The sequence below is a fragment of the Rosa rugosa genome, chromosome 6, assembly GCF_958449725.1.
Source record: "Rosa rugosa chromosome 6, drRosRugo1.1, whole genome shotgun sequence".
NCBI classification, from domain to species: Eukaryota; Viridiplantae; Streptophyta; class Magnoliopsida; order Rosales; family Rosaceae; genus Rosa; species Rosa rugosa.
In genome coordinates this window covers 32,710,396-32,734,622 of record NC_084825.1, presented here as the reverse complement: position 1 = coordinate 32,734,622, position 24,227 = coordinate 32,710,396, and the positions used below count along the sequence as shown (strand labels likewise).

The following is a 24,227-nucleotide window of genomic DNA, read 5'->3' as shown; positions in this document are numbered from 1 at the left end:
GAACAAGGAAGCCATGCTTCTTACCGTTTCACGGGAATTTATGGCTTCGCTGCACGGGGAGAACGCAATAGAACATGGGATTTAATTCGAACCCTAGCGGCTGAAAGATGTGATTTGGCTTGGCTCATGGCAGGTGATTTTAATGAAATCATGTGCCAGACTGACAAGTCCGGCGGAGTACCACGAGCTGCTGCACCCATGGCTTCATTTAGACATACGATGGTGGATTGTGGCCTCGTTGATATGGGATTCAGTGGCAGTAGGTATACTTGGTCCAATAAGTTTACCAAAGAACGTCTTGACAGAAGTTTTCAATCAATTCAATGGAGGGATTCTTACCCTTACAGTAGGACAATCACACTGCCACCAAATGAGTCTGATCATTGCCCCATCCTTGTTGAAGTGCGATCTGAGTACCATCATTTCAGGCAAGCTAGCAGGAGATTTAGGTTTGAAGAAATGTGGCATGGCAACGAACAATGCAATGCCATCATTCAAAAGAACTGGTCAGCCCCTACAACCGGCAACATGCTGCATCAAATTGGACAAAAAATTTCTACCACAGGTACACAACTCTTGCGCTGGCATACCACAGAATTTGAGAAGCAAAAGGTAGAGCTGTGTGTAATTCGAGAGAAGCTAGAGGATATTATGAAGCAACCTTTCTCTTCAAACCAATATGAAGAGCAACGTTTGTTGCATGTTAAGCATAGTCAGATTCTCTCCCAACAGGAAAAATATTGGAGACAACGTTCTCGAGCTGTTTGGTTAAAATATGGTGATAGGAAATCTGCCTTCTTTCATCGAAAAGCTTCAAACAGAAAAAGCAGAAACTCAATTAAAGGGTTAGTCAATGAAGCAGGCTTATGGCAGAATGAACCAACTGAAATTCGAAGAATGATTATAGAGTACTACAAGGGAGTCTTTACTACAGATGGCATTGACGATGCTGCCCTCTCTGAGGTCTTTCGTGCCACCCCAATGAAGGTTCTGCAACACATGAACTCGGACCTATTACTACCATACACAGATGATGAAATAAAAAGAGCTCTTTTTCAGATGCATCCTTCAAAAAGCCCGGGACCGGATGGTATGTATCCTTTCTTCTTTCAAAAATATTGGGATATTGTTGGTATGGATGTTTGTGTGGCAATCAGAAATTTTCTAGAAGCAGGTGATATTTGGGAAGCTTCCAACTTCACGCACATCTGCCTTATTCCCAAAATTAAAACTCCCACAGAAGCCTCTCACTTTAGACCTATAGCTTTGTGTAATGTAATTTATAGAATTAGCTCAAAGGTCATAGCCAACAGACTGAAAAGGTGGCTCCCTGAAATCATCTCTCCACTACAAAGTGCTTACGTCCCAGGAAGACTGATATCTGACAACACTCTTGTTGCAACAGAAGCTGCTCATTTTATGTATAAATTGAGGACTCAAGAGGAGGGTTTCTTTTCTCTCAAATTGGATATCTCAAAGGCCTATGATCGTCTGGAATGGACTTTTTTGCAGACCATGTTAACAAAATTAGGATTCCATCCACAGTGGATTCAAATGGTGATGAGTTGTGTCAAGTCTGTCACTTATGCTATCTTGGTTAATGGAGAACCAACTGAAGTCATCACACCAGCAAGAGGCATCAGACAAGGTGATCCGTTGTCACCGTATTTGTTTATTCTTTGTGCAGAGGGTCTCTCTGCCCTCCTGTCTCAAGCAGTGGAAGCAGGCGCACTTCAGGGTCTGAAAATGTGTCCAGGGGCTCCCACTCTACACCACTTGTTTTTTGCAGATGACAGTTTTCTCTTTGGAGCTGCAACTGTAGAAGAATGTCAGACGATTAGACAGATTCTCAATGTCTATGCGCAAGCATCAGGTCAAAAGATTAATTTCCAGAAGAGTAGTGTGGTGTTTAGTAGAAATGTACCAGACACTTTACAACATGAGTTGGCATCCATTCTAGCAGTGAAGAAAGTTGATGAGCATGACAGATACCTAGGTCTTCCTTTAAGGGTAGGAAAATCCAAAACTGCCAAGTTCCAATACATACAAGAAAAGTTGACGAAGAAATTAGTGAATTGGAAGTCCAAGATTCTCAGCAGTGCAGGTAAAACAATTCTTATCAAAGCAGTTGCACAAACAATGCCACTCTATGCTATGAATTGTTACCTATTACCTAAAGGTCTCTGTGATGATATTCATAAACTTTGTGCCTCTTTTTTCTGGGGTGACTCTGATACAAAAAAGAAAATCCACTGGAGAAGTTGGGAAAAGTTATGCCTTACTAAACAAGAAGGAGGTATGGGATTTAAGAACATTTATGCTTACAATTTGGCCATGCTTGCTAAACAAGGGTGGAGAATTATTTCCAACCCTCAGTCTCTAGTTGCTCAGCTCTTTAAAGCCAGGTACTTTCCCAATTTTTCTTTCTGGGACGCCGAGCTAGGTGTGGCACCTTCATTCTCATGGAGAAGCATTATTGAGGGCAGACCAGTGCTAAAAGCAGGAGTCAAATGGAGAATAGGTGATGGTCAGCTAGTAAGCATCTGGAACGATGATTGGATCCCAAATTGTCCAAGATATTTAATCCAAAGACCGTTGAGCTCTCCTTTTGATAAGGTGGCAGACTTGATAAATGAGCATGATCGTTCCTGGATTCCCCCATCAGTTCATACGCTTTTCCCTACTGATGTGGCTACACGCATCCTTGCTATTCCCTTAAGCAGAAGAAGCACATGTGACAAACAGTATTGGCAACCAGAAAAGAAAGGTATCTTCACAGTGAAATCGGCTTATTGGGTGGCTAGGGCTCATGTTCTTGGCAATGCTTTAGCTACTACATCAACCGGGGATCCCTTCCAAGAGCTGTGGAAAAGACTATGGGGAGCCAAAGTGCCGGGGAAAGTGCAAATATGTGTGTGGAGAGCATGTCAAAATCTATTGCCCACAAGGGAACGTCTTCTCACCAAGGGCTATGAAGGTGACTTGAGTTGTTTGCTTTGTAAGCATAGAATGGAAGACACTGTGCATCTTTTTTGCAAGTGTCCTGTTGCTGTTGAGTTCTTCTCCATATTATCTTCTCATCTTCAAAATTCTATTCTCCCCAATATGGTGTTTAAAGAATGGATGCTTGAACGAGCCCTACATCTCAAGCAGGAGGTGTTTGAAAGACTTCTCATGGGCATCTGGTCCTTATGGAAGAACAGAAACGAAATGTTATGGGAGAACACTTCGAAACCTGCTTCTGCTCTTTTCCTAAGCTCTATGACATGGTTAGATGAGTACAAACAGGCTAGAACTTCTCCTATTGCACCTCAACCGAAGACTAAAGCTTGCTGGCAGCCTGCACAACATGGTGAAGTAAAAATTAATGTTGATGGACTATAAAGGGCCTACTCTAACTCACGGGGGTCTTGGCGGTGTAATCAGAGACTATAAAGGTCAATTTGTTGCAGCTTTTGCACACCCTATTCAGCTTGTTTCTTCAGCCAAGCAAGTGGAGCTTTTAGCTATCAGGGAGGGGCTGGATTTCATTAAGCATTTGCAGCTCACGCATGCTACTATAGAAACTGATTGTCTTACAGCAGTACAAGAGATCACACATGAGGGTGTTGCCCTCTTTGAGTTTGGTAGTATTGTTGACGATATATGTACAACCCTGCACACCCTGCCGCAAGTCAGGATCACTTTTGCCCCACGGACATGTAACCAAGTAGCACATAGACTAGCCAACCATGGATTCGATTCTGATCAGAAACAAGCCTGGTTTACCCAAGCTCCTAATTGCATTAGGGATGTACTACATCATGATTGTAACCTATTGCCATAGTTTGCAATAAAATCAGTAGCTTCTTTAAAAAAATATTAAAATTGGCTAGTCAAAATGACTTTATAGCTACTTTGGCTAAAATTTCACTAAAAAATTGCTAGCATTGCTAAATATGCTCTTAAAGTTGAGAGTGAGATTTAATTTACTTTTTTTTTTTTTTGAAATAAAGGGTTGGTGCTGCTGCCCTCAAGCCTCGATTAATGAAACTGCCGAATACAAGGGGGGGGGGGACATTGAGATTTAATTTCCTTACAAGGTTTGATTAGTGTCATTTCTTCTAGGACTTTTCTTGCATTATTTTACTTTAGAACTTTTCTACTTTTCCTCCCCTTATTTCAATTGGATTTGAGTGATTATTGAGAGTTTATATTGGGACCTCCAAATCTGCTCACTTGACCTCACTCTATTATGAATTATTAAATGACATATATAACCTACTATAAAATGACAATTAAGGACAATAATTATACCAAAAAATATTATATTTATTTTATGTAGACTTTCCAATTCAATAATATTAGATTGTATTTCTTATTATTTTCCTTATCTATTTTCATTTTCCAATTTCACTACATACTGATTAAAGCATTCATATATATTTAATAAGAATTAAAAATATGATTAAGATCATGTGACATAAAAATGTATGATATATATGTTGAACGCATATTGGTTAGGGAAAACAAAATAAATCCTCTTATGGTTTATGACATAAATCTAAGTCAATCCATTATATTTGTTAAAAAAAAAAAAACTAAAAATATTTAAATAATTAATCATGTGGTACAAAAAATACAGAAAAAAAATAAACATTAAAAAACAAATGATTTTTTTTTTTGAGAATAAAAACAAATGATTTCTTCATTTTTTTTTTTGCACAGCTAAAATAGAAAAAAAAATTAAAAAAAAAAACAGAATAGTTCATAGCATTTTCTTATTGATTAGACATTAATTTTTGAAACTCAAGTTTGATTAAGAAATGTATATTTAGTTAAGATTTATAGAGTGATTAAATCTTTGAAATGACTAAATTTTTTATTTTAAAGATAATTAAGAAATGTATATTTAGTTAAGATTTATAGAGTGATTAAATCTTTGAAATGACTAAATTTTTTATTTTAAAGATAATAATTTGTTTGCAAATTATATGAGTGAGGTTATTTGAGGAAGTTTAGTGAGGTTTAGTGAGTAAATTTAGTATTTGAAAATTTGGTAAGAGGTGTAAAAAGCATAGAGGTCAAGTGAGTAAATTTGGAGGTTCCAATAGAAAATACAGAAGACTTTGCAATGAAAACTTTTTTTTTCTTTTTTTTCTTTTTTTTCTTTCTAAAAAGAGAAATTTGATTCACACATCCCAAATTTCTAAATACACATTCCACATTTTTTGGAAAATTTTTAATTCCTGATTTATCCCTCATTTTAGCTTCTAATAATAAAAATAAATAAATAAAAAAAATTCTTCTCATACCTTTGATATGTGGCAAAGGTGAAGAAAATTCAAGCTCAAGTTATCTTTCAAGTGGTTTTAACGGAATTACCTTTGGTCCCTTAACACCAAGTTGCTACTACTATATTTTATTTGTGATTGATTGTTGGGTTTATCATATATACAATAGCCATTGGTAACTGGGGAGCTTCCTGCAATTTTTCAAGATGATTGACTGGTCATTGAATTGTTAATGCCAAATACTGAGGATTTCTTTTATATTTTCATCAAAATCACCTAATCTTTGTTCTTTTTGTTTGAAATACCTAATCTTTGTTCTTAGTTATATAACCAATAATTTTTTTTCTGTCAAAAAAATAAATAAATAACTTAGGGTGGTTCTAGTTAGACCTCCCCATTTGCTATTTAGACCTCTTATAATTTTTGTAAAATTTTATTTCCTATTTTACCCACTAAAAAATAAGAAGAAGAGAAAAAAATTCCTATTCATCACAAACCCAGCTATTTGATCTTCCTCGCAATGAGACCTTAAAAAAACAACAAGAATTGGTCTTTGGGCATGGATCTGGGAAGCCAAACCTCCCTTTTGAGCAGCAGAATGAGCAAAGAATTCATCAAATCATGGTTTCATATTCCATATTTTCTTCTTGCGCGTAACAAATAATTCTCTATTTCATTTCAATTTAGAAAAGATCATCACATCATCATCAAAACTGCACCTCCCTCCAAAAAGGTTCAATTTTTGCCTCATTAAACATTATTGATGCATCAAAAAACCAAAATAAAGATCAATTCTTTGTGCAAAGCAATCCAATTTTGGTACCTCTCGCTTTCTCAGACCCAGGAAGTACAGAGCTCAGTAAACCCAATTCAATATCATGTTTTTCTCTGATTATCGTTTCAACTTATATAAAATTATAAATATGGATTTGGCAAGCCTTCAATTTGAACCTTAACCCAACCACATATATAGAGCTTGGGTGGAAAAAGAATGAAAAATAAAACTTGTTGATCAATCTCCATGGCCTTATATTAAAAGAATAGAGAACCTTAGGTGGGTTGAACAAATGAAAGAAAGAGGATTTGACTCTGTTGAGGAGAACACATGATTAAAAGAGGCATTTTTTTTTAATTTATAGAATGGGTAAAATAGGAAAAAATAATTTACAAAAATTAGAAGAGGTCCAAATAGCAAATTGAGAGGTCTGAATAGAATCTCCCAATAACTTATACTTGTTTTATCAAAAAGAGTCTTTGTTGTAGTTGCAGATGGAGAAGAGAGAGAAAATGTTGAAGTAAAATGAAAGAGGGGGAAGGGTAGAGAAGGAAATATTGAGAGAGAATGTGGCAAAAAAAATTAAGAGATGTGTACTGAACAAATAGAGATGTGTCAATAAAATATCTCTTCTAAAACTGCTCTTAAAGTTGGGAGTGAGATTTAATTTCCTTACAATGCTTGATTAGTGTCATTTCTTCTAGAACTTTCCTTCCATTATGTTACTTTAGAACTTTTCTACTTTTCCTCTCCTTATTTCAATTGGATTTGAGTGCTTATTTGGCATTTTGGTGGCCAACATACGACTTTGGAATAAAAACCTTTTTCTTTTTTACTTGAGTGATTACTTGGTTTATACAGGAATTTAAAGGCAGAAACATGTAAGGAATGAAATTATCAATTACCTAATCCTTTAGATATTTCTAAAACCCTACTAGGAACTTCTTTTATCTTTTTGCAATTCCCTTCCCATTTTGACAAGATTTTCTACAATCTTGAGCTATATAAACACAGTGATTGATTACATATATGCAAATCGTTCAAGAACGATTCTCTATCAATTTGTAACATCACATAAAACTTACGTATCACCAATTAATTTACTCCAATATCCCTGAATAATTAAATAAAATACTCAAAAACAACGGTAACTAACTATTAAATAATTAACAAAAGAAAACAATCATTCTGTTTTAGAGAAACTGAAATTGAGAGGAAATCACTGTGTATTCTCATTGATAATAGGGGCCTCTTTATATAGAGGATTACAATGCATAGAGTCTGAATCATACAAGGAAAGATAATATCTAGATTCTTCTAATTAAACCCTATTACCACTAGGTCAAGTAACTTAGAGTTTGGGCCAAACACAAATTAGGGTTTTACTTGAACACTCCTCCTTGGGTTGCCCAAACGCGGTGCTTCTCTCGTTGCCTCATTAAAAACCTTGCCGAGTAACAAAAACTCAGTGGGACAAAAATAACCTCGGTCGAAGGGGAAAAAGAGCACAACACACCCTTCACGTTTCGAGACCATACATGTAAACATCTCTCCCTGATGTCTGCATCACCCCCTGATGACAACAGTCATGGGAGTTCGGATAACTTCCGCAAACGATGTTACCAACATGTTTCTCGAAAGTGGAATTAAGGCAATGACTTAGTGAGCCTGCCACACTGTCCTCAGATTGAACTTAGTTCACTTTGATCTTGAGGAGAGTCTGTTGTTGCTGATTATCCTTGGTGTTGTTGCTTTTGATGTAGTCTTGCTTCATTTGTTCAAAACAAGCAGCATTATCCTAAATGTTTGTAGGCTCATCTGTGGTAGACTTCAAACCACAATTGTTCGAACATGCGTAATTATGGATCCAATCCATATACATTCACAAACCTCTTCGTGAAGAGCAATGATCTCTGCATTGTTTGAAGATATAGCGACTAGGGTCTGTTCTGTAGACCTCCAAGATATCATGGTCTTTACCCATGGTGAACACTTAACCATTTTGGGAATGACCTTTGTATGGGTCAGAGAGATACCCAATATCAGCAAAACCTTCCAAAACACATGTTGTTTTGGGATGGGGATAATGGATGCAGGCCAGTGTTGGCGGCGTTCCTAGTGTGTGATGGGTCCAAATCCATCATCTTTCTGTAGGTATAGAACAAGCCCATATCAATCGTACATCTCAAGTACCGAAAAATATCTTTTACACCAATCCAATGGCGTCGCGTTGGCGCAGAGCTATACCTTAGCTAACAAGTTTATGGTAAATGAGATGTCCGGTCTTGTGCATTGAGCTAGGTACAATAATGCGCATATTGTACTTAACTAGGGCATTTCTGCCCCTAGCGCATCTTCGTCATCATCCTTCGAACGAAGAGGATCATTTTCAGGATCAAGACTACGGACGATCATGGGGGTGCTTGAAGGCTTGACATTGTCAAAATGCCTAAGCATCTATCAACACGATGCTCAAGTTCCAAACCGAGACATAATCGTGTTCTCCCATAATCCTTCATCTCAAAATCGGATTTCAAGTGTTCAGCGGTTTTCCTTAACTCTTTAAGGGCTTCCAATGAAGATCATGTCCAACATGAACCGCGATAGAATCCGGAACTTGTTATGAAAACGCGCGGGCATATCCCCTCCCAATCAAGTAGTCATCTTAGTGAGCGTTTCAACCTTATTGTAAACGCGCTCCGTGGTCTAGAGCCTCTTGACTTGGGTAAATGAAGTTCACCATGAACCTTCATGTACATTCCGTATCTAGATCCCATAAAGATACGTAGTGACCACATTTGTAAGCTGCATGTTCAGTTATTCAGAAACAACCAAACTGACAGGGTAGTGGAGTGCATTGACATCCATTACGAGAGAATATGTCTCATCGTAGTAGATTCCAGGGCGTTTTTGCGAGAAGCCTTGCACCATAAGGCGAGATTGCCATCTCTTTTTCTCTTCACGCTTTCTAACGAAGACCCATTAGTCAATAGGTTTTATGTCAGGAGGTGTTGGCATTACTGGCTCAGAAAACCTTTCTCTTCGTTAGAGAATCCATCTTAACCTGGATCGCATCTTTCCATTTAGGCCAGATTTCTCTACGTTGGCATTCATTCATCAACGGAGCGTGGTTCGATATCATCGGACTCAACAAACTCATGCGCATGCGTAGCTACATCATCATTATGATGGAGTTTCTATCCCACGTCTCATGTACACTAGTGTAATTTTCATAGAGCTCTATATTCTCATGAATAGGTTCTGACGTTGAGGCATCCCCCAACGATAACCATAATCCGGAAGATTCTCATGAGACGAATTTTGAGTCTTGATGATCAAAGGATTGGAATGTGCCAAAGTATCCTTCGAACTCAGGGGTCTCCCACGCATCCTAGCTGGGGCCATGGCCTGTAACGCCAAAGTGTCACTCTCTATGGCGTTGGCGCCATGCCTACCTCTGTGTAGGGTGGCGCTACGTCCTCTCGTAGGGACGTCCATCCTTGTAGGCATGTTTGCAGCATATTTGTGTGATCTCGTCACTTTAACAGGGATCGAGATGAGACATAGTAGGGACAGACTACGACAATTTCTGTCGTTCCTGTTGAACATTCGTGTTCTTATCTTCCCCTAACTATCGGAAGACTGTCTCATCAAAGTGACATCCGCAAATCTAGCGGTAAGGAGATCGCCTAGCAAGGGCATTAAGTGGCGGACGATTGTTGGAATTTCAAATCCAACGTAGTTGGCCATTCGTTTGTAATGACCCATCATAGAGCGCTGTGGCGGCGCAATTGGCACATTAGTGGCACACTCAAAGATGCGTAAGTACGATACTTGTACCCAGTCACTAGCTGTAACGCAGAGGTAGATTGAGTGGCGGTGGGTCGTAGACGAATTAGCATAGCTGCATGCGATATTGCATTACCCCAAGGGGATATAAGGAGATTGGTGCGCATTACCAATGTCCTGACTACCATCGTAGTCGTTTTCACGAGACCATTTGGGTGTGTCCATGAGAATATGATGTCCAACATCAATCCCATTGCAGTATCCATCGAATGTCTTCGATGTAAACTCTCTAGCATCATCAAGTCCAATTGACGAAATAGGATGATCCGGGGAGTGAGCCCGTTGTCATATGATATTTGCTAGGAGTGTAGCATAACTAACATTACAAGTGGATAATGGCACAACACGTGACCAGCATGTTTGCGTGTCAACCAACATCATGAGATATTTAAACTTCCGCAAGTTGGTTGAACTAGTCCACAGAATCCATACGGAGGGATTCTATGTAAGAACATAATGAGTATTTTCATATCCTTTGCATAGGACGGTCTCAGTCCTAATTTCCCTAAGGAACGGGCTTTGTAAAACGAGCGAGAGGCTTTAGAAGCAACCAATGAGAATTTTGGTTAGGCCTGAGCGTCTGAAACGCTATTTGAAGCAAGTTGGTGATTGCAGCATCACCTAGGGCGCCATCACCATGATGGACGCCATCCATGGCGTCAGGGATAGGGACTGCGCCAGCCCTAGGCTGGTGGTGGACCGAGGCGGTGCCCTAGGCAACTGCGTCGGTCACACTTAGTCCAGAAATCAACTTTTGATTCATGCTTCATTTCGCTCGAAAGAAATGATGTCCATGTGAAGTCTTTAGTAGACGGATCATCATATCATGACTAGGATGATCTATCTTGTCGTGACAAAGCCAATATGTGTCTAAATCCAAGAGATCTTCTCTCAGAACTTTTATTGGATTAATAGCTCGAATATTGACATAGAGTCCACTAGAGAGACACATAAACTTCTCTAAGATGCTCATTTGTTCGCAATCATTAGAGGTATTGCAAAGGAACTCATTTCCGTTCTCTACATGCGTTTTCGCATGAAATCCGTTGGCTACTCATAGGTGCGATTTTCCCTAGAAGCGTAGAGAGTTTTTGCGACAGTAATAAAGGTGCCTTTTGGCAAGGGGAACTTGGGCTATTCCATGTCCTTGAATTAATATTGATGGCCCAGCCATCGTAGTCACAAAGTCATATGCTCAGAATCAAAATGGAGTCATAATGAAAAGAACTCGAAATTTTATTCATGAGCCAACGGAGTTACATCATTGTCTCTTTGACCAAAGAAAATTTAATCCAAAATGCTAGCTAATGCAAAACAATGGTAGTCGTCTAACTTCTTTCGGTAATTCCAAAATAAATGTGACCAGGTGAGTAGAGAGATGTCGGTGGAGCAAGGCTCGCTTAAGTACCACTAATCTCAGAACCTTCCTAGACATCACACTTACTTTGGGTGAGCCTACTTTGAAGAAAGACCAAACCATTGGCATTTACTACAAAAATATATGGCAATTGCCTATTAAATCTCTTGGAAAAATAAAGACTTAAACAGAATTGGCGATCTATTGATCCCAGCCAGATTTGTAGTCTTCAACCCTTCACTCTAGATCATCTTTTTCATCTTCTTGTTCCACATAGTAAGTTTTTCTTGCTTCACAATATGCTTTGTAGGCGGTGACAATTTCTTCACGAGCTCTACAAATGTGTGCCCAATGATCAGACACTCCACATCGAGAACATACTTCTCTTTGCTCAAACTCCATTGATTGAGGTGCTTTGAAAGCGTCATTCGGATGGCTCTTAGTGTTGGTGGCGCCACCAACATGGCCAGAGGCGTTGCCTCCCTCTCTCTTTCCACGTTAACCTCTTCGGTTCCGTGTTCGCCTATTTTGGCTATTACCTTCCCAAAGAGCGATTATATGGACCAGAAAGTCCAGAAGTATCCCTAAGGTTAGGGTTTCGCTCTTGGCGCCTTCTCTTAGGGGCGCGACTATAATTGGATTCCGGAATATACTCTATTTCCACGGATCTCGAATTATAGTTCTTCACAAGGATGTTGTCATGCTTTTCAGCGACATTCATAGCTCCAATGAGCTCATGAAACCTTGTGATCCGTCCTGCAGTAACATCAATTCGATAGTTCTTAGCAACCATCAATGCAGAGACGGGGAAGGTAGAGAGAGTCTTCTCAATCAACATCGCATTTGTGATCTCTTTATCACAGAATTCCATTAAGGATTTAATGCGAATTGCTTCCGAGTTGTAGTCAAGAACTGACTTGAAATCACAGAAGCGGAGGCTATGCCATCTCACTTCTAGGTCAGGAAGCAGGGAGTCATGGACGTTGCCAAGTCTTTCTTCGAGTGAGACCCACAGCCTTCTGGGGTCTTCTTCATTCAAACACTCGTACTGGAGCGAATCATCCATATGACTAGTCATTAGGATGATGGCTTTCGCCTTATTTGCCTCTAAGGCTACTCTATTTGCTTCCAAAGCTTGAGCTTGCTCAACAGTTAGCACGTCCTGGCTAGGCTCGAGAATCGTATCTAGGATTCCATCGGCCTTGAGATGCTGGCGGACATCACGAACTCACCTGTGATACTCAGAGCCAGTTGTTCCAAATGGAGCAAAGTCCAATTTGTTCAGGTTACTCATCCTGAAAGAGAACAAGAAAAATGGTTAGTTTCGGAGCGGAAAAAGCTACCACGAAAACATATAAAATTTCTGAGCGTAGTCGCTTCCAAGAAATTAGGAATTTCTGAGCGTAATCGCTTCCAAGAAATTCAATTCCAAGAGGTATTGGATTAGATCGAAACAATGACGTAAGTGGTCGATCATAAATTCTCTACAAACTCTAAGTTTGGAGATCTCAACAAGCTCCAAGCTTGCAGTGAGCACGAACCCCCACAGTTCGGCTTAATTAGGTCTCCCCTATGATGAAGAAAGGGGGGTAGAAGAAGGGAGTTTGCAAGTCCCCGAAAAAGAAGAGAATTTGAATTAAAAAACTCTAAAAAAAGGGGAACGTTTAGTAAAAAATACCTTGAAATAGGTCGTCGGAAAATTTGGCCGAAAAAGTCACCGCAAAATGGCCGGAAAGTTGACCGGAAAAAGTCTACGGAAAAGTGGCTGGAAGTCGCCGGAAAAAGGTTGACCGGGCTGCTGACGTGGCACCGGCTGATGACGTGGCAGTCTAGTGCTGACGTGGCAGGCTGACTGAACGCTGACTGTGTGCTGACTGGATGCCTGACTGAACGCTGACGTGGCAGGCTGCTTCTCGGTTCTGGGCCTGCTTCTTTGCTTCTAGGCCTGAGTCTTTCTTTTGGGCTGAGGCTGGTCTCTGTGGCTGGGTTGCGTCTGTTTCTGGGCTCGGTGATGAATATGCAGAAATCTGGCAGATGCAGACCGGCTAGGAACGTCAGGGGATTTACTGGTCGGTTCAGGGTCTTGATGGCCGGTTCCGGGATTCTGGGGTTGGGCTACAGCTTCTGTCAAAATATGTCGGTGAAAAGCGGACGGGAAGAATGCGAACCAGGCAGGAGTCCAAACGGATTCTTCTTAGGACCGGTTCAGGTTGATTCCGGCCGGTTCTGGTGGTGGCGCAGCCAGTTCTGAGTTCCTGGAGTCTGGGGCTTCAAGTTGGGAGGCAGAGGTATTCGGGATTTGAGAGCTACGATTTTAGGGTTTCAGGGTTAGGGTTTCGTGCTGATAACGTGTTTTAGAGAAACTGAAATTGAGAGGAAATCACTGTGTATTCTCATTGATAATAGGGGCCTCTCTATATAGATGATTACAATGCACAGAGTCTGAATCATACAAGGAAAGATAATCTCTAGATTCTTCTAATTAAACCATATTACCACTAGGTCAAGTAACTTAGAGTTTGGGCCAAACACAAATTAGGGTTTTACTTGAACTCATTCATTATTTTATGACCACAAACTCGCAGTTCATAGCAGGTCGAGAGATATACAGGGACATATTGAAAATTTGAATGACTATTTTAGCATATGCTTCACATGATGAGAGGCATTATTTCAGAAAAATCACGAAGCAAAGTGAGTATCATATTCAACTCATTTTATAGTATCATGAGTTTGAAATGTAAAGATGTTCAAATTCAAAATTGGAAAGTACAAATTGTCTTTGGATATTTTCCTGTGACACTCATTCATAATCAAGATCAAGACCTTTTCAAATTTGTTTTAACATATTTTCATTTTGATTAATTACTTTACACGTTTCCACTGTTGTATAGGAAAATTAGTGAATAGTCTAGTGAAAAATCATTATATAGTCCCGGATCACTATGCATATGGTTGTCCGAACTAATGTGATGATCCATATATATATATATAAAACTTACTTTATGCTGATTTGATGTTTTAAGATAATATTAATTTTTATTTTTGCATTTCTTCTACATAGATGTCAGTATTCTATTGGCCCAGACAAATGTCATATGATAGTCCAGGACCCTAGAACAATTACCCGCTTCTATATTAAACAACAAATTCAATAATGAACAACACTTTAGAGCGAAAAGATTAAGTTCAGAGGACTTTAACTATACGTCTAAGCCTTTCACACAATTATATGTCATTATATCACAACAAATATGAAACCGCTTAATCATCTAACATAACAATAGAAACTAAAGATAAAAAAGTTTTGTTTAGAAGATATATAAAAAGTAAAATCAAAACGATAACAACCAAAGAACAAAACCATTTTGGATAAGCTTGATCTTTTGTAGGAAATCTATGAAGGATCTAAAAACACTCAACCTTATATTGTTTAGCGGGTCAAAATAGTAGTTAGTTAGCTTCTTGCTGACTACTCAGCTTCAATTGTGGTCCTTTCCACAACACACGAGGTAAGCACTGTTGCGCAATTCATGCATATTTAGTTTAAGGATTCAAGCTTCAACAGCCATGGACACTTGTACGTTCAACACCAAACACAATGCTGCCTTACCAAAACCTTCAAGAAGCAGAAGAAGCCCATGGCAGAGCTCTCAGTGTTGCAGAGAAGCTATGGTTCCGATACTCGGCTCACAAACCAGATTACGTCCTTCACTACCATAACATCATCTTCCTCATGCTGTTCTACACTTTGGCTCCTCTGCCGTACGTGTTCATAGGACTCGGCTGGTTCAAGAACATGGACAAGTACAAGATTCAACCGAAGGTGAAGGACTCCTTCTCTAACATGTTCAAGTGCTATAAGAATGTCATGGGAAGCTTTCTTCTTGTTGTTGGCCCTCTGCAAGTGATTTCATACCCCACCATCCAGGTAATTTGTTGACCTATTCTTAACAGCTTAAGCTTTTGGAACGGAAGCTGGTTTTATATATGTTTTATGTGCGTAAATATTGTCCGTTTTGATCTAGCGAAATAGAAATTTGACAGTCTATTCATCTTGTTGGGTGTTTACTATAGTGGATAGGGATTCGGACGAGTTTGCCATTACCATCCTTGTGGGAAGTATTTTTGCAAATAATGGTGTATTTTATTATAGAGGATTTCGGAAATTATTGGATCCATCGACTACTCCACTCAAAATGGGGCTACGACAAGATCCACCGGATCCACCATGAATTCGCTGCTCCGATTGGGCTTGCAGCACCATATGCCCATTGGGCGGAAATTTTGATCCTCGGCATTCCTGCATTTCTCGCCCCAGCATTGGTTCCCGGCCACATTATCACATACTGGTTATGGTTCATTTTGCGACAAATGGAAGCCATTGAGACTCATAGCGGGTAAGTGTTTTGAAACCCACTCAACTTTGTTTGGTATAAGTGTTTTTGTTTGCAGTTTTATTAGAAGCATATGAAGACACTTCCCAATTTGAGATGGCTCAACTTAAATTATAAACAACTATAGTTTTAGCATGAAAGCTGTCTCTTGCTACTCAACTTACAAGTTAAAGCAATTTTTTACTCATTATAAGCTATGCTAAAGTGGGCGTCATAAAATGACTAAAAATTGTCAGGTACAACTTCCCTTGGAGTCCCTCAAAATACATCCCATTCTATGGAGGTGCAGACTACCACGACTATCATCACTATGTTGGAGAACAAAGTCAGAGCAACTTTGCATCAGTGTTCACTTATTGCGATTACATATATGGAACTGACAAGGTTATTCCTTCTGTAGCTTACTCTAGTCTAATTACTCGGATTTTGTTAGACTCCCAATCAATAATATACATTGAAAAATAACACTAATGCACCAATTGCATACATCTTCAGGGGTATAGGTATCGGAAGCAAGCCCTTGAGAAGGTAAGTACCTTATGATCAAACTTGCATGCATTCACCAAGTTTATGACACCATCGTGCATCAAAGTTATTAACTCAATATAACCATTTGCTCCCTAACTAGTTGGCGAAGCTGAGACACGAGGATGAGGGCAGACGAGAAGACGAGCCGTATCACATTCCTGCCGAGGATCGGAAATCTCAGTAATAGACTTGAGGGACTCCGTCGCGGACTACCATATCATGACATGCATTGTGGATCCAAAAAGTTGGAGCTAGTTTAAGATTAGAGGATGATTTACAAATTAGAACAGTTTTCCATTTAGAGAAGTCATTTTTCAATTCTCGTGCAGACATTTTACTGTACTATTTAACAATAAACATGGAACAGAAACAGCTAAAATACGTTTAAGAACATTTTACTGTCGGACAGCAATATTTCATTTACCATAATGTTGCTTGCTTTTAGCTATTTTGGATTTCTGGGGCACATAGTACAAGCATATGAAGTAAGGAATAGATGTAATAACGAATCCGTACTCATAAATATCAAAAATCAAAAATTTATTGTTCGCCAGTAATAAAGGAAAACAGAAATTTCTGTGCAGTAAACTGGAATAAACTAGGTTAGTTTTTGTTAATTTGCCTATGATAAGCAGAAGCATTAAATAAGTAGGTAACATGTAGTTCTTTGTTCGAGTGGTGTCAGTATTGGATCTCTGCTGGAAAAGTAAAGAAACCAGAGCCTAATGTAACTGCAGTTTATACAAAAACATGGAAATTCAACCAAACAGTTTGAGTCAATTCCCTGTGCAACATTTATGTTTACCAAAAACACCTGATATCTGTAGAAACTCTCTCAAGTAGCTCAAGTATCTTGTGAAATCTAACAAGTTCCACACTAAGGTCTGCCTTCTCAGCTGTGTGTTTGATAGCTTCGATGAAGTTGTTAGACCTATTAGCCTGGGCCTATAGAACTTGTGAAGCGTCTCTAGTGCACATTGATCTCTCCGTGCCCTGCATTAGCTCAGTACACACCTACGAGGTTCCTTTACGATGCATTGAGGGATGGAGCAGCCCAGAATTTAACCTTTTTATCTACACTTGCTGTTGCCAAAATTAATACTTTCTTATCACCTACAAAGGAAGGAAGACACAATGTTAACTAACAGTCAAAAAGTAACAATGAACTGCGGACATGTGGCAAAAAGATGTGGAGAAGATAGCTCCTGATTATGTTTAACCAGGGGCAACTTCAAGGCAATTGCATCTAGTGGGATAGTTTTGATTTGTCACACAACTAATTGGACTGTCCAAGTCAAATGACATTTGTCAAATGCAATCCATTGGCAGGTTTTTTAATTAGACATTAAATTGTGCCCAATGGAATACAACTGATGGAGTACACTAAAGGATAGGGTGCATAGATGCACCTGGGTTTCATTAAGGAAAAGTTAACCAGGTTGGCCAGACCTCACTCCTAGGGTTCTCTAAAAAGGCATTTTATTATGCTTTCGTTGTGCTAAATCAACAGAAGAGTTGTAAAAGGCATCTTGTATGTGCAGTCTGTCCAATTAAATGACAAATACTCCTAATAAGAAGACAACAACAAAATATTCAAGGGAAATGATTTACCCATTGGCATAGCCTGTGGTGCCCATGCAATGCATGTGATAAAATCTGCACGAAAAGATAGGGATTAAAGAAGATTCCAGGGAGACTATTACAGGTTAACATTTCAAAGCAGCATAAATCATAAATAATAATTCGAATAAAAAGAAATCATTGCCCCTCATATAACATATGTCTTGCTCACCCAAAATAGATCAACTTAAAGCTTCAACATCTATATAACATATGTCTTGCTCACCCAAGCATATAGTACTTGTTAAAACAGAGATGTTGGTTATGCAGTTGGTTAGTTATGATCATCTTGCGCTCAAATCAAACATTAAATGTAAATGATCAGATTATTCTTAGTCGAGAATTGAGTTCATGTATCTACGGAATATGGATGACAATGACATTACAATGCCACAGGAACCATCATAGATGTGGTGAAGAAAACTTAAGCCAACTTTTAATCGTAAATTATCTATTATAGTATTAAAAAACCATTAAGGTGTACAGAAAGGATATGAAGAAAAAGAAAATCTGACCCTCTACCATACCTTCATGGGCTTTGTCAGCCGTGTCCAAAACCTCTCCAGTTTCAACGCATAACCACTGCAATGTTGAACCATGGGTTGCCGCCAAGATTTTTCCATCAGGAGATAAACTAAGACGATCATAGTGGGGGCTAGCACCACCAAGTGGAATAGGAAACACCTTGAGAGTTTTTGGATCCTCATCCATATGATATCGAACTTTGAAAGAACAGATAATAAAGTTAGTGCAGGGGTCCAAAATACCAACACCCAGGAAAAAACAAAAAAAAGAACCATAAATCTGATCACTTTCAAATGAGCCATGCAGATGATACAACAGGAAATTGTTGCTATCCCAAAACCCAAAGAGACCACTGACACCAATGCTAGGATATATTGTTTCACATGACAACATACTGTTTCTTAGATGGTATTTCAAATTCTTTTATAATAGGTGCAACTACAACTTGTTTCCCTTTGAGGATAAGTTTACTTTATTCATGACCTGTAATGGAACAAACAAAAAAAGTGCATTATGGCCCAACATGAAACAGTCCATCCATGGATTTGAAGAAATAAATTTTCCTCAGTACTTTACAAATCAACTGTAAGATCATACTTAATGAAAAAATAGACTTGTGCAAAAGGAATTAATATATTTTTGTTCCACTTACTATTGCTTTCTGTACTAACACGAGCCAGTTAATAAGTACTCCATGTGTCAAACAGACATTACATAGGTGCATGTTTGTGCATCAAGGGTGGGGACAAAGGAGTTCTTTTACAATAGCTGCATACCAAAAGATGAAAGTACAGACATAAACGTTATTTTGTTGATACATACCATTGATATTCCAAATTCTTATCGAACCATCTTTTGAAGCTGTGATAATTTGTTCCGAGTCTGGAGTAAAGCATAACCAAGTCACTGCACTCTGCAAAGCAACCAGATGAATTTAAGATATTTTCTGATAAAAGAATCAAAATCAAATTGTCACAGCAAAAACAGATTCAATTGTATATAGATTGAAAAAGATGGAATTGGTTTTTGCAACCGAAAGTTAACTTCTTGCACTCCCTTATGTGAGGGTGTGGAGAAGAGCAGGAGACTATGTACAGTAAACACATGTACTATAGCACTCATGTTAGCCTGCAACTGGCTTCATAATTGTAACCTTAAAAAAAAAAAATATATATATATATATAAACCACTTCACTGAAGAATTAGGAATCAAATAAAAAAAAAAATTAAACATTGAAAAAATTAAATTTGGCTAATGCTAAACATCTAAACATCTATGTTGGTGCCATTGAATGAGATCAACATATGCTGTTCTATAGTAAATTGAAAACCGCCAAGCTTCCTGATATGAAGAGGCAGGGAATTTTTCACAATTAATAAAACTACAGAGAGGGTTTATGAAAACATGCATAAAATCATCTAGTTTAACATAAAAACATATAACCTTATGCCCTTTAAGTTGCATGGCTTTTGAAACCTCCTTGACCGATCCATCCTTTGAATATACGATCTCCCATACCTACAAAGAAAAAACATAACATTTTAACAAGTAAATTAGAATATATTCCATTTAGCATCTCCTTTCTTTATGTCAAGCAACCATGGGAGTCAATTATAGAATCCAGGAAGTTACTGATGAAACCCAGTTAACACAAGTGAAAGTGAGCAGCTTATAGTTATATGAATAGCTAAGCCGCTAACAAAAATAACTATGGATGTCAAATTTGTGTACTATCTCACCATGATGTACTTGGTACATTTGATGCCATAACAACTTAACACATAGACTTCCATATAGCATTTGGTGTTTACTACTTTACTGAATCATTTGCACATGTTCAATATATAGGACTACAGAATACACATACTTCAGACACCCCCAATTGCATCGGTGTCAGATGACATGCAACTTGCAAAAAATTGTTGCAATTAGCAAGCATGTATCCCTTCTCTTATGATAAAAGATTCTTTTTCTTTCGTTTTTTTAGAAACTAAATCAAATGATGAACTGCATCTATAACCGATAAAAGAACATGATGAACAAACCCTCAACAAGAACTAAAATTAAATTCTTGAAACAGGGAACTTCTAATTCTTTGGCACTTCTTTAAATACCCCATATTAGTAGACTTTCATAAAGCCAATAAATAGATTAGAGACAGATACCTTCACATCTGCAGTAAAAGCTGCTGCAGCAATGAAACGTCCATTTGGTGATATAGCAGCCATGTTGTTTTTCAACTGATTTGTGTCAACATGCCCCAAGTTCTTGCCAGTTTTACCATGCCAAATTATGATGTCAGTACCTAAAGTGCAACAAAAATAATTAGAACCACAATAGAGGACATAAAATGACTGACCACAATAGAGGACATAAAATGACTGACAACCATCTATTAGGACATTACATAACCCAAATTTCTATTCCTTCCATTGACATATTTGAATGTTGTCAAGTAACCTCAAGTTAGAATCATGTTGAATAAAAATCATATATGCAATATATAATGCACAATAAAAAGTTAAGACTGTACCTTCAGAACAAGAAGCAATAATTGCACTCCCATCAGCAGTGCCATAACTTGCAGTGGTCCCAAATAAGGTGAGAATACCTAATTTCTCATGAATTTTGTGCTGTTCCCACTTTATTTCTGGGAGAGGAACCTTGGATGGCTGACCGGATTCATTAGAAATTTTGGGTTTTTCCACTCCACCATACATGTACAAAGAAGCGCCAGACAGATTTTGGGAAGCGACAACTAAGGACGATGCATCATCGGAAAATGAAACTGCTACTGGAGGACCACCAACTGGCGTATTTATTTTCAGAAATCTGTTGAGAATGTTTGATAATTTGATTAATGAATTGCACCAAAAAAGCATGAGCATAACTGGTAATGCATCAAGGTACTTGACATTCATACTTGAAACTTTTACTCGAAGCATCATCCAACTTGAATACCCTGACCACTCCATCCGCACAAGCTGTAGTAAATCATGAATAATGGGGATATGAGATATAAGCATAAGAAATATCAAAATCAAAGTAGTGTATAAACACACGTAACACCAGCAGGACGTAACACATTCTTAATGGCAGGTAGATCCACTTTTTATTTATTAACAATCAGAAAAATGTAACAGATCAAGTGAGATAAACTGTCTTGATGACAACTGCTACTAAACGAATACACAGAATCAAAACCATCCGAAAACAGCATTGTCTATACTTCAGTCTAACAGCATTAAGCTCATTTAGCGAAATGAACACCATTACCTGTAGCCAAACTCCGTCCATCAGGAGAAAAACACAGTCCATCAACGGAATCTCCATGACCTTTCAACGTATTCACATCCAACGGATGGTGCTTCTTGTTGTGATCCTACATTTCGGCATCGAAAACATTAATATCACAACAAAATACATCACAATTCGAAACCGAAAGAGTTAGCAACTTCGATCATCAACAACAATGAGAGATGAAGAAACACACACTAACATGCAACTCAAGAAAGCGATAAGTTACACAATTCCTCTCCGTTTTCTCATAATTCAATTCAAAAGTGAAGCGATTCAGTTGGCGTTACCTTATCAGAGTGAGGCTTGGGGTGGGACTTCTTATTCTGGGCGGGCTTGGCCGGTTGCTTTTTCTGATCGGCGTGGAGCTCCGGTTTGGAAATGGACTCGACTTCGGAGCTCCGCTTGCGGAAGTAGCTGCCGAAGAAGGCGAGGGCAATGACGGCGCCGATGAGGACGGAGAGGACCGCGATTGGAAGAACCGGATCCATTGGTGAACGGTGAGGATTGGATTGGGGTGTGAGGGTTTGGATGTGGTTGACGGTGATCGGAATCAGTTCTGGGGAAAATGGGAGGGAGGTCTGGATAGTTGAGAATTGATGTGAAATGCGGACAGATGCCTGACGGGGTTTTGAACTTTGGAATAGAATTGTTTATCTAAAGAAAGAAATTAAATTGAGGGTTTATCTTCTTTTTTTTTTATTTTTGGAATCAAACCCAATAAGGCAGCAATATCATTTATTTTAAGCCATAATGACGTTGATTTGTCTGTTGATTTGTTGTCTTCTAGAAGAGGTTAAAATTATGTTTCACCTCTTCAATTCATTTGTTTGTACATATTGCTCTAGGAAATGTAATCAGGCAGCGCATATGTTAACTAAGAAAGCGATTTTGTTTCCTGCATTTCAAGTTTGGGTTGAGGAAGGGCCACAATGGCTCTCCGATGTACTGACTACTTATGTTTGTATCTAACTTTCTTAATATAATATGCAATTCCTTACTAAAAAAAAAAAACCAGAATGACGATTACATACACTTCCGCTGTCATATAAAGATAGACAAGAAGATGTGTTAGTACCCATGGTGGTACATAGAACTAGGTTCACTCATTAGACATCAAATACATCGAAATAGCATGAATTCTCCTTCTACTACTCCAAAAAATTCGCTCGAAACACATAAAAGTGCATAGGTCCCTAAAAAATAGAGAATTATTAAAAATAGACAAAGTGTTCAAGGAAATCCCGATTATGTGTCTGGCCCAAACTCTAGGTTACTTGACCTAGTGGTAATAGGGTTAAATTAAAAGGATCTAGATTCCTATTCAATGTAAGATTACTTTCCTTATATGATTGAGATTCTATGCATTGTAATCCTCTATATAAAGAGGCCCCTATTATCAATGAGAATACACAGCAAATTCCTCTCAATTTCAGTTTCTCTACAACACGTTATCAGCACGAGCCCTAACCCTGAAACCATAATTTCGTAGCCTTCAAATCCCAGAGACCACCGCAGCCCACCTTGAAGATCTCAACTCCAGGAGCTCAGAACCGGCGGCGCTTCCCCCAGAACCGGTCGGAAAATACCCAAACCGGCCCCCGGAAACACCGAAAGTCTCTCTGCCTGGTTCGAAGCCTTCCTTCCTGCCCCTTGCTGCCATACTCCACCAGAGGCTGCAGCCTAATCCCAGATTGCCGGAGCCAAAAAATCGTCACCGGAACCGGCCGATTACTGCCTGAACCGGCCGCCTCAAGGCACTGCACCACTGAACCACCGCCTGCCTCAGTCAACCTCGCCCAGCCCAGCAGACGAAGCCAGGCCCAAAGGCAGAAGGAGCAGCCGAGCCCAAGAAGCAAAGAAACAGGCCCAAAAGCCCACTGACGTCAGCCTGCCACGTCAGCGCCCACGCAAGCGTCCAGTCAGCAGCCCACGTCAGCGTCAGAGTGCCACGTCAGCAACCGACCGCCACGTCAGCACCCCAGGTCAACGCCGGTCAACCCTCTGGTCAACGCCGTCAACCATTTTCCGGCGACTTTTCCGGCCGACTTCCGGCCATTTCCCGCAACTTTCCGGCGATTTTTCCGACCACTTTTTCCGGCGACTTATTTCGAGGTATTTTTTACTAAACGTTCCCGTTTTTTTAGAGTTTTTAAATTCAATTTCTCTTCTTTTCTCGGGGACTTTCAATCTCCCTTCTTCTACCCCCCTTTCTTCTTCATAGGGGAGACCAAAAGCCGAACTGTGGGGGTTCGTGCTCACTCCAAGCTTGGAGCTTGTAGAGTCCTCCAAACTTAGAGTTTGTTGAGAAGAAAAACGATCGACCACATACATCATTGTTTCGATCTAATCCAAAACCCCTCTTGGAATCGGATTTTCTTGGAAGCGACTATGCTCAGAAAATCCCTAATTTCTTGGAAGCGACTACGCTCGGAAATTCCTAATTTCTTGGAAGCGACTACGCTCAGAAATTTTATATGTTTTCGTGGTAGCCTTTCACGCTCCGAAACTAACCCTAATTTCTTGTTCTCTTTCAGGATGAGTAACCTGAACAAATTGGACTTTACTCCATTGGGAACAACTGGCTCTGAATATCACAGGTGGG

General features: G+C 39.1%; 2 protein-coding genes across 2 annotated transcripts; one reads left to right on the top strand and one right to left on the bottom strand.

The window, feature by feature from the left end:
- Positions 1-14,847: 14,847 nt before the first annotated feature.
- Positions 14,848-16,566, top strand: LOC133718723 (methylsterol monooxygenase 1-1-like). The gene is made up of 5 exons (XM_062145590.1): positions 14,848-15,185; positions 15,332-15,654; positions 15,888-16,035; positions 16,147-16,179; positions 16,280-16,566. Exons 1-5 carry the CDS (start codon positions 14,856-14,858, stop codon positions 16,361-16,363), a joined length of 918 nt encoding a protein of 305 aa, XP_062001574.1. The 5' UTR covers positions 14,848-14,855; the 3' UTR covers positions 16,364-16,566.
- A 314-nt stretch (positions 16,567-16,880) lies between these two features.
- On the bottom strand, positions 16,881-22,276 carry LOC133717235 (uncharacterized). Its single transcript, XM_062143912.1, has 10 exons — positions 21,913-22,276; positions 21,602-21,707; positions 21,249-21,309; positions 20,859-21,157; positions 20,491-20,630; positions 19,769-19,843; positions 19,147-19,237; positions 18,327-18,521; positions 17,791-17,835; positions 16,881-17,292 (listed from the first exon to the last, which is right to left on the bottom strand). Exons 1-10 carry the CDS (start codon positions 22,111-22,113, stop codon positions 17,207-17,209), a joined length of 1,299 nt encoding a protein of 432 aa, XP_061999896.1. The 5' UTR covers positions 22,114-22,276; the 3' UTR covers positions 16,881-17,206.
- Positions 22,277-24,227: the final 1,951 nt, after the last annotated feature.